We start from the raw sequence: 14,771 nt of genomic DNA, 5'->3' as shown, positions 1-14,771 counted from the left end.
GCAAGTACGACTCCGTCATCCACGTTCATTGGAACGCTTCCGCTCGCGATCTACAAGGGTATGTAGATGCACTCCCTTCCCCTCATTGCTAGTATACTCCATAGATGCATCTTGGTGAACGTAGGAAATTTTTAAAATTATGCTACGATTCCCAACAGTGGCATCATGAGCCAGGCCTATGCGTAGTTACTATGCACGAGTAGAACACAAAGCAGTTGTGGGCGTTGATGTTGCCAATTCTTCTTGCCACTACTAGTCGTTTCTTGTTTCGGCGGCATTGTAGGATGAAGCGGCCCGGACCGACCTTACACGTACGCTTACATGAGACAGGTTCCACCGACTGACATGCACTAGTTGCATAAGGTGGCTAGCGGGTGTCTGTCTCTCCTACTTTAGTCGGAACGGATTCAATGAAAAGGGTCCTTATGAAGGGTAAATAGAAATTTGCAAATCACGTTGTGGTCATACGTAGGTAAGATAACGTTCTTGCTAGAAACCTACAAACCATGCAACAACAATTAGAGGACGTTTAACTTGTTTTTGCAGCAAGTGCTATGTGATGTGATATGGCCAGAAGATGTGATGAATGATATATGTGTGATGTATGAGATTAATCATATTCTTGTAATAGGAATCACGACTTGCATGTCGATGAGTATGACAACCGGCAGGAGCCATAGGAGTTATCTTTATTATTTTGTATGACCTGCGTGTCATTGAATAACGCCATGTAATTTACTTTACTTTGTTGCTAAACGCGTTAGCCATAGAAGTAGAAGTAATCGTTGGCGTGACGACTTCATGAAGACACAATGATGGAGATCATGGTGTCATGCCGGTGACGAAGATGATCATGGTGCCCCGAAGATGGAGATCAAAGGAGCATAATGATATTGGCCATATCATGTCACTATTTGATTGCATGTGATGTTTATCATGTTTTTGCATCTTATTTGCTTAGAACGACGGTAGTAAGTAAGATGATCCCTTATAATAATTTCAAGAAAGTGTTCACCCTAACTGTGCACCGTTGCGAAGGTTCGTTGTTTCGAAGCACCACGTGATGATCGGGTGTGATAGATTCTAACGTTCGAATACAACGGGTGTTGACGAGCCTAGCATGTACAGACATGGCCTCGGAACACACGCAATACACTTAGGTTGACTTGACGAGCCTAGCATGTACAGACATGGCCTCGGAACACGGAGGACCGAAAGGTCGAACATGAGTCGTATAGAAGATACGATCAACATGGAGATGTTCACCGATCTTGACTAGTCCGTCTCACGTGATGATCGGACACGGCCTAGTTGAATTCGGATCATGTTTCACTTAGATGACTAGAGGGATGTCTATCTGAGTGGGAGTTCATTAAAATTTTGATTAGATGAACTTAATTATCATGAACTTAGTCTAAAATCTTTACACTATGTCTTGTAGATCAAATGGCCAACGTTGTCCTCAATTTCAACGCGTTCCTAGAGAAAACCAAGCTGAAAGATGATGGCAGCAACTATACGGACTGGGTCCGGAACCTGAGGATCATCCTCATAGTAGCCAAGAAAGATTATGTCTTAGAAGCACCGCTAGGTGAAGCACCAATCCCTGAGAACCAAGACGTTATGAACGCTTGGTAGCAGCGTGCTGATGATTACTCCCTCGTTCAGTGCGGCATGCTTTACAGCTTAGAGCCGGGTCTCCAAAAGCGTTTTGAGAAACATGGAGCATATGAGATGTTCGAGGAGCTGAAACTGGTTTTTCAAGCTCATGCCCGGGTCGAGAGATATGATGTCTCCGACAAGTTCTTCAGCTGTAAAATGGAGGAGAATAGTTCTGTTAGTGAGCACATACTCAGAATGTCTGGGTTGCACAACCGCTTGTCTCAGCTGGGAGTTAATCTCCCGGATGACGCGGTCATTGACAGAATCCTCCAGTCGCTTCCACCAAGCTACAAGAGCTTTGTGATGAACTTCAATATGCAGGGGATGGAAAAGACCATTCCTGAGGTATATTCAATGCTGAAATCAGCTGAGGTAGAGATCAGAAAAGAACATCAAGTGTTGATGGTGAATAAAACCACTAAGTTCAAGAAGGGCAAGGGTAAGAAGAACTTCAAGAAGGACGACAAGGGAGTTGCCGCGCCCGGTAAACCAGTTACCGGGAAGAAGTCAAAGAATGGACCCAAGCCTGAGACTGAGTGCTTTTATTGCAAGGGAAGTGGTCACTGGAAGCGGAACTGCCCCAAATACTTAGCGGACAAGAAGAAGGCCGGCACACCAAAGGTATATGTGATATACATGTAATTGATGTGTACCTTACCAGTACTCGTAGTAGCTCCTGGGTATTTGATACCGGTGCGGTTGCTCATATTTGTAACTCAAAACAGGAACTACGGAATAAACGGATACTGGCAAAGGACGAGGTGACGATGCGCGTCGGGAATGGTTCCAAGGTCGATGTGATCGCCGTCGGCACGCTACCTCTGCATCTACCCACGGGATTAGTTTTAAACCTCAATAATTGTTATTTAGTGCCAGCTTTGAGCATGAACATTGTATCTGGATCTCGTTTAATTCGAGATGGCTACTCATTTAAATCCGAGAATAATGGTTGTTCTATTTATTTGAGAGATATGTTTTATGGTCATGCCCCGCTGGTCAATGGTTTATTTTTGATGAATCTCGAACGTGATGTTACACATGTTCATAGTGTGAATACCAAAAGATGTAAAGTTGATAACGATAGTCCCACATACTTGTGGCACTGCCGCCTTGGTCACATTGGTGTCAAGCGCATGAAGAAGCTCCATGCAGATGGACTTTTGGAGTCTCTTGATTACGAATCATTTGACACGTGCGAACCATGCCTCATGGGTAAGATGACCAAGACTCCGTTCTCCGGAACAATGGAGCGAGCAACCAACTTATTGGAAATCATACATACCGATGTGTGTGGTCCAATGAGTGTTGAGGCTCGCGGAGGATATCGTTATGTTCTCACTCTCACTGATGATTTAAGTAGATATGGGTATGTCTACCTAATGAAACACAAGTCTGAAACCTTTGAAAAGTTCAAGGAATTTCAGAGTGAAGTTGAGAATCAACGTGACAGGAAAATAAAATTCCTACGATCAGATCGTGGTGGAGAATATTTAAGTCACGAGTTTGGTGCACACTTAAGGAAATGTGGAATAGTTTCACAACTCACGCCGCCTGGAACACCTCAGAGAAATGGTGTGTCCGAACGTCGTAATCGCATTCTATTGGATATGGTGCGATCTATGATGTCTCTTACCGATTTACCGCTCTCATTTTGGGGTTATGCTTTAGAGACTGCCGCATTCACTTTAAATAGGGCTCCGTCGAAATCCGTTGAGACGACACCGTATGAATTATGGTTTGGGAAGAAACCTAAGCTGTCGTTTCTAAAAGTTTGGGGATGCGATGCTTATGTCAATAAACTTCAACCTGAAAAGCTCGAACCCAAATCGGAAAAATGCGTCTTCATAGGATACCCTAAGGAAACTATTGGGTATACCTTCTACCTCAGATCCGAAGGCAAGATCTTCGTTGCCAAGAACGGGTCCTTTCTGGAGAAGGAGTTTCTCTCGAAAGAATTGAGTGGGAGGAAAGTGGAACTTGATGAGGTGATAGTCACCCCTTCCGAACCGAAAAGTAGCGCAGCGCGGGAAAATGTTCCTGTAGTGCCTACACCGACTGGGGAGGAAGTTAATGATGATGATCATGAAGCTTCAGATCAAGTTACTGAACTTCGTAGGTCCACAAGGACACGTTCCGCACCAGAGTGGTACGGCAACCCTTTCCTGGAAATCATGTTGTTAGACAACGGTGAACCTTCGAACTATGAAGAAGCGATGGCGGGCCCGGATTCCGACAAATGGCTAGAAGCCATGAAATCCGAGATAGAATCCATGTATGAAAACAAAGTATGGACTTTGACTGACTTGCCCGATGAGCGGCGAGCCATAGAAAACAAATGGATCTTTAAGAAGAAGACGGACGCGGATGGTAATGTGACCATCTACAAAGCTCGACTTGTCGCTAAGGGTTATCGACAAGTTCAAGGGGTTGACTACGATGAGACTTTCTCACCCGTAGCGAAGCTAAAGTCCGTCCGAATCATGTTAGCAATTGCCGCATACTATGATTATGAGATATGGCAGATGGACGTCAAAACGGCATTCCTTAACGGCTTCCTTAAGGAAGAGTTGTATATGATGCAGCCGGAAGGTTTTGTCGATCCTAAGAATGCTAACAAAGTATGCAAGCTCCAGCGCTCAATCTATGGGCTGGTGCAAGCATCTCGGAGTTGGAACATTCGCTTTGATGAGATGATCAAAGCGTTTGGGTTTACACAGACTTATGGAGAAGCCTGTGTTTACAAGAAAGTGAGTGGGAGCTCTGTAGCATTTCTCATATTATATGTGGATGACATACTATTGATGGGAAATGATATAGAATTCTTGGAAAGTATAAAGGCCTATTTGAATAAGTGTTTTTCAATGAAGGACCTTGGAGAAGCTGCTTATATATTAGGCATCAAGATCTATAGAGATAGATCAAGACGCCTCATTGGTCTTTCACAGAGTACATACCTTGACAAGATATTGAAGAAGTTCAGTATGGATCAGTCCAAGAAGGGGTTCTTGCCTGTATTGCAAGGTGTGCAATTGAGCACGGCTCAATGTCCGACCACGGCAGAAGATATAGAAAAGATGATTGTCATCCCCTATGCCTCGGCCATAGGGTCTATTATGTATGCCATGCTGTGTACCAGACCTGATGTAAACCTTGCCGTAAGTTTGGTAGGAAGGTACCAAAGTAATCCCGGCATGGAACACTGGACAACGGTCAAGAATATCCCGAAGTACCTGAAAAGGACTAAGGATATGTTTCTCGTTTATGGAGGTGACGAAGAGCTCGTCGTAAAGGGTTACGTCGACGCTAGCTTCGACACAGATCTGGATGACTTGAAGTCACAAACCGGATACGTGTATATTTTGAATGGAGGAGCAGTAAGCTAGTGCAGTTGCAAGCAAAGCGTCGTGGCGGGATCTACATGTGAAGCGGAGTACATGGCAGCCTCGGAGGCAGCACAGGAAGCAGTCTGGATGAAGGAGTTCATTACCGACCTAGGGGTGATTCCCAATGCGTCGGGCCCGATGACTCTCTTCTGTGACAACACTGGAGCTATTGCCCTTGCGAAGGAGCCCAGGATTCACAGGAAGACCAGGCATATCAAGCGTCGCTTCAACTCCATTCGTGAAAGTGTTCAAAATGGAGACATAGATATTTGTAAAGTACATACGGACCTGAATGTAGCAGATCCGTTGACTAAACCTCTCCCTAGGGCAAAACATGATCAACACCAGGACGCAATGGGTGTTCGATTCATCACAATGTAACTAGATTATTGACTCTAGTGCAAGTGGGAGACTGTTGGAAATATGCCCTAGAGGCAATAATAAATGGTTATTATTATATTTCTTTGTTCATGATAATCGTCTATTATTCATGCTATAATTGTATTGTCCGGAATTCGTAATACATGTGTGAATGCATAGACCACAACGTGTCCCTAGTAAGCCTCTAGTTGACTAGCTCGTTGATCAACAGATAGTCATGGTTTCCTGACTATGGACATTGGATGTCATTGATAACGGGATCACATCATTAGGAGAATGATGTGATGGACAAGACCCAATCCTAAGCATAGCATAAAAGATCGTGTAGTTTCGTTTGCTAGAGCTTTTCCAATGTCAAGTATCTTTTCCTTAGACCATGAGATCGTGCAACTCCCGGATACCGTAGGAGTGCTTTGGGTGTGCCAAACGTCACAACGTAACTGGGTGACTATAAAGGTGCACTACGGGTATCTCCGAAAGTGTCTGTTGGGTTGGCACGGATCGAGACTGGGATTTGTCACTCCGTGTGACGGAGAGGTATCTCTGGGCCCACTCGGTAATGCATCATCATAATGGGCTCAATGTGACTAAGGCGTTAGTCACGGGATCATGCATTGCGGTACGAGTAAAGAGACTTGCCGGTAACGAGATTGAACAAGGTATTGGGATACCGACGATCGAATCTCGGGCAAGTAACATACCGATTGACAAAGGGAATTGCATACGGATTGATTGAATCCTCGACACCGTGGTTCATCCGATGAGATCATCGTGGAGCATGTGGGAGCCAACATGGGTATCCAGATCCCGCTGTTGGTTATTGACCGGAGAGGCGTCTCGGTCATGTCTGCATGTCTCCCGAACCCGTAGGGTCTACACACTTAAGGTCCGGTGACGCTAGGGTTGTAGAGATATATGTATGCGGAAACCCGAAAGTTGTTCGGAGTCCCGGATGAGATCCCGGACGTCACGAGAGGTTCTGGAATGGTCCGGAGGTGAAGAATTATATATAGGAAGTCCAGTTTCGGCCACCGGGAAAGTTTCGGGGGTTACCGGTATTGTACCGGGACCACCGGAAGGGTCCCGGGGGTCCACCGGGTGGGGCCACCTATCCCGGAGGGCCCCGTGGGCTGAAAGTGGAAGGGAACCAGCCCCTAGTGGGCTGGGCGCCCCCCTTGGGCCTCCCCCCATGCGCCTAGGGTTGGGAACCCTGGGGGGGGGAGCTTCCCCCTTGCCTTGGGGGGCAAGGCAACCCCTTCCCCCCTTGGCCGCCGCCCCCCCCCCTTGGAGATCCCATCTCCTAGGGCTGGCGCACCCCCCCAGGGGCCTATATAAAAGGGGGGGGAGGGCAGCAACTTACAGCCTTGGGCGCCTCCCTCCTCCCCTGTTACACCTCTCCGTCTCGCAGAAGCTCGGCGAAGCCCTGCCGAAGACCCGCTACATCCACCACCACGCCGTCGTGCTGTTGGATCTCCATCAACCTCTCCTTCCCCCTTGCTGGATCAAGAAGGAGGAGACGTTGCTGCACCGTACGTGTGTTGAACGCGGAGGTGCCGTCCGTTCGGCACTCGGTCATCGGTGATTTGGATCACGGCAAGTACGACTCCGTCATCCACGTTCATTGGAACGCTTCCGCTCGCGATCTACAAGGGTATGTAGATGCATTCCCTTCCCCTCGTTGCTAGTATACTCCATAGATGCATCTTGGTGAATGTAGGAAATTTTTAAAATTATGCTACTATTCCCAACACCTCGGTGCCTTCGACGACTCTGAGATTTGGGTCCTTCGAGCCTTTTTCTGCACCACCGAGGTTGTGGAGCGATCGGGTTGAGTCCGAGGAGGCTTTTGAGCTCGCTTTGCCTGCTTTGGAATTTCTGGATGCTGTGGATTCGGGTTCTGGGGATTTTGGGGTTTCATCACTTTCGGTCTGGGGGAAGAGGAGGTGAGTCGGCAGGTGGCCACTCCCTCTTCTGCTCAGCGCGCGGTTCCCCCTCAGGAGATGACGCAGCTTATCGGGCCTGGCGTGCCGGGAGGAGCCATAGGCCAGGTAGTTTCGGGTTGCTCTTTTTGTGCTGAGGAAGGGGATGCGGGGCAGGTGGCTCCCGTGTCCTCTTCTTCGTTGGGAGGAGGTCCGGGTCAGGAGGCCTCGGATACCTCTTCTCCCGTTGCGTCTTCCTTTCGGTTGGTGCCGCCTTTGCCTTCGGGAGTGGGCTCGGGGCAGGTGGCCTCGGAGCTTTCTCCTATGGTGGTGGCTTCTCCGGTGTGGGGGTGGGGAGGTAGGGCGGGCGGCCCTTGTTCTGGCTCCACCATCCTCGTTGACGGCCCCGTCTTGTGGGGCGTGCCAGGCGTCCCGTCCTCCTACTGGCGAGGCTGTGGGGGAGCCCCTGCAGGTCGCTCGGACTGCGGGTTGGGGTGAGGCAGGAGGCCGTACCCCAACCGCGATATCTCGGGAGGAGGTCATTGCGTTTGGTGGGATCCAGGATCCGATGTCTGAGGGGCGCCGGGTGAGTGACCGTCTCCAGGCACATCCGGATGTGGACGACATTCAGCAACGGTGCGCCATGAGGGCGGCCAAGCTTCGTGATGTAGAGGTCACTACTGGTATGTCGGTCAATACTTCTAATTCCATTTTGCATTTTTCAAATGATGAGATTGTTGATAATGCAAATCAATTAGGAGTTTCTCTAGGTAGTAATGACACTAAAATTTCTAATTCTATTAATGATCTACTTGATCTAGAGGCTGAGCGGGCCTTAGAGATGATTCGCAATATTGCGGCTGTTAAACCCATGTGTGATTCGGAGGTTGATGCGCTCGGGGTCAGGGTGCTCGACAATTTTTGTGCGGATCTTCTGCCTCCTAGTTCTGAGGCGGATGTAGAGGATGATTCTACTGAGATAGTTTTGGCAAGCCCTTCTGACACTGGTTGTGAGGACCAGTTACAGAGTCAAGCTATCCCAAAGTGCAAGTGGAAACGGAAGGTATACCCGTTGTCCGCAGTGCGTAGGAGTGCTAGGATTCGTTCGGCAAAAAAATTCCATGATGAACTATGAAAGGAATCTTTTGGAACAGCAGAGGTCTAAGGGACTTGGCTACAAGAAGGTTTCTTGCTGAGGCGTATGTCGAGCATCATTTAGATTTTATCGCTCTATTGGAGACGGGTAGAGATAATTTTGCGCCTCAATTTCTAAATTCTTTGTCGGGGGGTATAGAATTTGATTGGCATTGCTTGCCGCCGAGAGGGAGATCGGGTGGAATCTTACTCGGCGTTAGGTGCGAAACGCTTGAGGTTCGCAGTGTGGTTATGGGTGACTTTGCAGTCAAGTTCCGGGTGCGGTCGAAGGAAGATGGGTTTAACTGGGCTCTGGTTGCGGTATATGGGGCTGCGCAGCCCGAGCTCAAGCCCGATTTCTTGGCTGATCTCGTTCGGATGTGTGGTTCCGAGCAGTTGCCTTTCCTGGTGGGGGGTGATTTCAATATTATTAGAAGGCGTGAGGATAAGAACAATGATAACTTTGACGGCAGATGGTCGTTCATGTTCAATACTATCATTGAAAGTTTGAACCTGAGAGAAATTGAGCTCTCGGGCAGAAAATTCACCTGGGCTAATGCGCTGCCAAATCCGACGTATGAGAAGTTGGATCGTGTGTTGGCCAGTGTTGATTGGGAACAGAAGTTTCCTCTAGTAACAGTCCAGGCCCTGTCCCGTGGTATCTCTAACCACACGCCGCTTTTTGTGGACTCTGGTGAGCCCTCCCATTTGGGGAACAAGAATGTGTTCTCCTTTGAGATGGCTTGGTTTGAACTGGAAGGCTTCCTTGATCTCGTGGCTAGAGAGTGGGCTAAGGATTCAGGAGGAAAGACTGCGCTTCAACGCTAGTAGAATAAGATCAGGCACTTGAGGAGTTTCCTGCGTGGATGGGCTAAGCATCTTAGCGGGATTTATAAGGTTGAAAAGGAAAGGCTTCTGTCCCTTATTCAGTCCCTGGATGTAAAAGCAGAAACCACGATACTGCCGGCCGCGGAGCTTCATGCCAAGCTTGATGCGGAATTGAGGCTGAAAGAACTTCTTAGGGAAGAAGAGTTGAAGTGGGCGTTGCGGGCCAAGGTCCGGCGAGTAGTCCAGGGGGACGCGAACACTGAATTCTTTCACATGATTGCTAATGGTAAGCATCGAAAGAAGAGGATCTTTCAGCTTGATCAAGATGAGGGTACAATTGTAGGACAGGAAAACCTAAAATTGTACATAACTGAGTTCTATAAGCAGTTGTTTGGCCCTCCAGAAAATAACTGTGTGTCTCTGGATGAGTCCAGGGTTGAGGATGTTCCTTAGCTCACAGCTGTGGAGAATGATTTTCTGACGGCTCCTTTTTCCGAGAAAGAGGTATTTGAGGCCGTTTCGCAAATGGAAAATAACAAAGCGCCGGGCCCAGATGGATTTCCAGCGGAGTTCTATAAGAAATGCTGGTATATCATTAAAGGGGATTTGTTGCCTTTGTTCAATGATCTGTTTGCTGGACAGCTTCATCTTTTTCAGCTAAATTTTGGAACGATCACCCTTCTTCCTAAGAAAACAGAGGCTGTGAGAATTGAGCAATTCAGGCCAATCTGTCTTCTTAATGTTAGTTTCAAAAATTTCACCAAGGTCGGGACCAATAGGCTCTCACAGATCGCGCATGCTGTTGTGCAGCCTACCCAAACTGCCTTCATGCCGGACAGGAACATCCTTGAGGGGGTTGTGGTCCTTCATGAAACGCTCCATGAAATCCACACGAAAAAGCTGGATGGGGTTGTTTTCAAAGTGGATTTCGAAAAAGCGTATGACAAAGTCAAATGGCCATTCCTTCAACAGGCTTTACGCATGAAGGGTTTTGATGAGGCTTGGCGACGCCAGGTAGAATCCTTTACGCAAAAAGGTAGTGTTGGAATTAAAGTAAATGATGATATAGGGCATTATTTCCAGACACACAAAGGCCTGATGCAAGGAGATCCAATGTCCCCTATTTTGTTCAACATTGTGGTCGATATGTTGGCAATTCTCATAGGCAGGGCAAAGGACGCCGGTCAGGTAGGTGGCTTGGTGCCTAACCTAGTTGATGGGGGTGTGTCCATTTTGCAGTACGCTGATGATACAATCATCTTTATGGAGCATGACTTGGCAAAAGCGAGAAACATGAAGCTGGTCTTGTGTTTATTTGAACAATTGTCCGGTCTAAAGATTAACTTTCATAAAAGCGAGTTGTTCTGCTTTGGTAGAGCCAAGGAGGAACAAGAGGCTTATAGGCAATTGTTTGGTTGTGAATTAGGGGCTTTACCTTTTACTTACCTAGGTATACCCATTCATCATCGTAAGCTCACGAACAGAGAGTGGAAATGTATCGAAGATCGGTTCGAAAGAAACTTAGTTGCTGGAAGGGCAAACTTATGTCTTATGGAGGCCGGTTAATTCTTATTAATTCGGTGCTCACAAGTATGCCGATGTTCCTCCTATCTTTCTTTGAGGTTCCAGTTGGGGTTAGGAAAAGGCTGGACTTCTATCGATCAAGATTTTTTTGGCAGAGTGATGATCTTAAGAGAAAGTATAGACTCGCCAAGTGGGATATTATTTGTCGTCCTAAGGATCAGGGGGGGTTGGGTATCGAGAATCTTGAGGTCAAGAACAGATGCCTGCTTAGTAAGTGGCTATATAAGCTATCAGTTGAGACTGATGCGACTTGGGCACAAATTCTTCGTAACAAGTATCTGCAATCCAAAACTTTGTCACAGGTGACAGTGAGACCAACTGATTCACCATTTTGGAAGGGGCTTATGAGAGTTAAGGCAACCTTCTTTAATAGAACAAAGTTTATTGTCGGAGATGGCAACGATACTCGCTTCTGGGAGGACACTTGGCTTGGTGATACACCTTTGGCATTACAGTACCCAACTCTGTATCGTATTGTACATCGCCGTGATGCGCTAGTGGCAACGATTATGCAGGCCACTCCCCTTAATATCCAGTTTAGGAGGGTGCTTGTTGGTAATAGATGGGAAGCTTGGCTTCATCTGGTGCGTAGACTGATGGAGGTTCAGCTACATCATCAGCCCGATCAGTTGTGTTGGAAACTTACTAGGTCTGGACAATTTACCGTTAAGTCGATGTACATCGATGTTATTAACTCGAGTGTCATTCCTAGCTCCAAACATGTTTGGAAAGTCAAAGTTCCTTTGAAAATTAAAGTGTTTATGTGGTTTGTCCATAAACAGGTCATTCTAACAAAGGATAACTTGGTTAAGCGCAATTGGACATGATCTACTAGGTGTAGTTTCTGTGATCGGGATGAAACCATCAAGCATCTCTTCTTTGAGTGCCCGTTGGCAAGAATTTTGTGGCGCTCCGTGCAAATTGCCTTTAACATTACTCCTCCGAGTTCGGTCGGGTCGTTATTTGGAACGTGGCTGGATGGGATAGAGTCCGTTACAGCTAGACACATTCGTGTAGGAGTTTGTGCGTTGTTATGGGCAATTTGGAACTGCAGAAATGATTTGGCTTTTAACAGAATAACTACTATCCATTTTTTGCAGGTTGTATTCCGTGCTACGGCGTTGATCCGTATGTGGTCCTTACTCACTCCGACGGAGGCCAGGGAGCGTTTGGTTACTGGATCTGTCCGGTGGGAGATGGTAGCGCGGGATATCTTCAACCGGTTTGGATGGCGGTCATGCAATAGGATAGGCAATTAATTTTCCTATCTTTATTTCTGCCAGCCGGTTGTGGCTTTATGGCCTTTTTCTGTTTTCGCGTCGAGGTCTATGTGAGCTCGACTTTATTTTGTTTTACGACTCTACGACATTGTTGAACCAATTTTATTTATCTAAGTGGCCGTATGCATCGTTCTGATGCAGAGGCCGGGGAGTCCCCTTTAAAAAAAAAATGCAGGGAGCTTTGCTCTGCCTTGTGGTAAGTTGCCAGGAAGCTGCCGAGCAATGGCCGTGTGCCTGGTTGTAGAGTCCAAATTCGATGCTCTTTTTTCCGGAACGAGATATTGCTCCCACGCTTAGTATGTTTTACACAGCTACACCTACATGCGTGCGGCGCATAGACGGTTTATAGACGTGGATTAATTGTAGCTGTAGTGCACTAGTGGTTGAAGTAAAAGGTGAACAAGTGGTTGGGGGCATCGGTGTCACAGACTATATATGCTCATGTAATGAATCGGCCCCAGAGCCAAGCAAGGAAAGAACTTAGCCCGGGACACGAGGTGATCATGTGAGCGCGGTGGCATGTGATATGACCATGCATGGCAGCAGCAGCATAGCCCATTTTGGCATGAGATAATGGCGCACCATCCACCATGTACCTGCTCCCGTCTTATCTCCCGGTACATCGCATTCAACAAACTTTTGTGCTCCAGTGATTTGGGTTACGTGAGTTTACGTTTGTGAGAGGCCGCGTTGCATCCAAATATTTTCAGTCGCCTTCGGTTGTTGCTACCATGCATGGATGAGGTTCTCAATGCGCCGCTGGCACATCTCATTTCATTTACATTTACAGGTTAATGCAGTCCATGCATGCATGGTCACGATAGAGTAAATGTGAGGCATGTTAGCAAGCAAATACACAGAACATCATGGCTCAAATTGCACGGATCAGCATTGTTACTACTCCTACTTGGACGCAGGAGAAGTAACATTGTGATGTGCACTACTGTGGCGATCGACCTTAATTAGGAAGGAGTGCTGATCGACCTTAATTAGGACGGAGAGTAATAGCGTTAGTCATTTCACGTTCCCTAAACCCTAAACCCGACACACCGACAAAGTTGTTGTGGCGATCGACGGCTGGACGGCAAGAAGTTACGAGGAAGATGAAACGCGCTTGGGGGAGGGCTTTGCCTTGCTCGCTTCCATATCCCTTACCCTATGGGCGATCGACACGTATAGCCCTCGCCTTTCTTCCTCGCTCCCTTCCCTTCCGGACCATGGAGCTCCTACCTTGCCATTCCTATGCCTCACCGTGTATAAATACTCCACCCTCGCGGCCACACCCCCTGCGCTGCACTGCAACTACCAGCCTACTAGCCATAGTCAGAAGCCACTCAGCAGCTCCCCTCCCTCGCGTTCTCTTGGTGCAGGCGCGATGGCCGCACCTTTTCTGCTCCTTCTTCTGCTCGTCGTTTCCGGAGGCGCTGCAGCGGGCGGCGACGGCGAGGCAGGGCTGCCCCGGCTCGAGTTCCGAGGCATCGACGACACGGGCCGTAGGCACGGGCCCTTCGCGCTGGAGGAGCCGGAGTTCATGCGCGATATCTCCACGCACGACGACGAGGCGGGCGAAGCTCCCCAGCTTGAGTTCCGAGGCATCGACGACTCAGGCCGTGGGCACGCGTCCGACGCGCCGGAGGAGCCGTTGTTCATGGCCCATCTCGACGACGAGGCAGGCGAAGCGCCCCAGCTCGAGTTCCGAGGCATCGACGGCTCGGTCCATGGGCACGCGTCCGACGCGCCGGAGGAGCGGGCGTTCACGGACGTTATCTCCACGGGCGGCGCCTGCGACCACTTCGCCCGCCTCGTCGCCGAGACGGGGAACGCGAGCCAGCTTTTCTGGGAGCGCGCCGCGGGCGCCGGCGGTCTCACGGTGTTCTGCCCTGAAGACAAGGCCCTCGCCGAGTTCGAGCCCAAGTTCCGAGGCCTCGGCGCGGACGACCGGCTCGCCGTCCTGCTGTACCACGGCGCGGCGACCACCTACGGCAGGAAGCTGTTCCAGTCGTTCGACTGGGTGTCGGTGAGCTCGCTGGCCACCGACGCGGCCACCAACAAGAGCCACGCCATCAACGTCCGCGACGACGGGGACACGGTGTGGCTGTGGCCGTCGTCCAGGAGTGGCGCTGGGGCCAGGGTGACCAAGACGGTGTCCGAAGAAGCACCCCTCGCCGTGTACGTCGTCGACGCCGTGCTGCTGCCGAACCACCTGCGACAGAAGCTGGATGGCGGCGACGAGCCGGCTGCTGCGTGCGAGCCGTCCGGTGGCTATTTCGGCTGGCTGCACTGCTGCATCCCGGTCTGGCAAGTGATAGCCATGGCCGTGGCGAGCATCGCGGGCTTCCTGACCGGGTTTCTTCTTCACGATGCAGTGGACAAGATGAACAACAAGGCCAATTTATCTGGTTAAGTTTATCTGCACTCGTAGTGAATAATGCTCTAGAATTATGGTTGTGGTGTTTATATATATATTGCTGCAGCATGTCGATCGCCTGTCGTGGCATGGCACGTACTGTTCTGTCGGAGTTAAGTGTGAGTCCCTGTGTTTGGCTCATGTGCTACAGCTTAATTTGCGTAACATGATTTAGTGTGGCATTTACGTCGTC

General features: G+C 48.8%; 1 protein-coding gene across 1 annotated transcript; it reads left to right on the top strand.

The window, feature by feature from the left end:
- Positions 1-13,450: 13,450 nt before the first annotated feature.
- Positions 13,451-14,771, top strand: LOC109745106 (uncharacterized). Its single transcript, XM_020304244.3, has one exon. The coding sequence runs from the start codon at positions 13,547-13,549 to the stop codon at positions 14,573-14,575; it is 1,029 nt and encodes a 342-aa protein (XP_020159833.1). The 5' UTR covers positions 13,451-13,546; the 3' UTR covers positions 14,576-14,771.

Source organism: Aegilops tauschii, chromosome 2, assembly GCF_002575655.3.
Source record: "Aegilops tauschii subsp. strangulata cultivar AL8/78 chromosome 2, Aet v6.0, whole genome shotgun sequence".
Taxonomy (NCBI): Eukaryota; Viridiplantae; Streptophyta; class Magnoliopsida; order Poales; family Poaceae; genus Aegilops; species Aegilops tauschii.
This window is presented reverse-complemented; position numbering and strand designations above follow the sequence as displayed.

What these genes read in the sequence shown, in the direction of transcription:
- LOC109745106 (XM_020304244.3), top strand. Translation starts at nt 13,547, where the DNA reads ATGGCCGCACCTTTTCTGCTCCTTCTTCTGCTCGTCGTTTCCGGAGGC.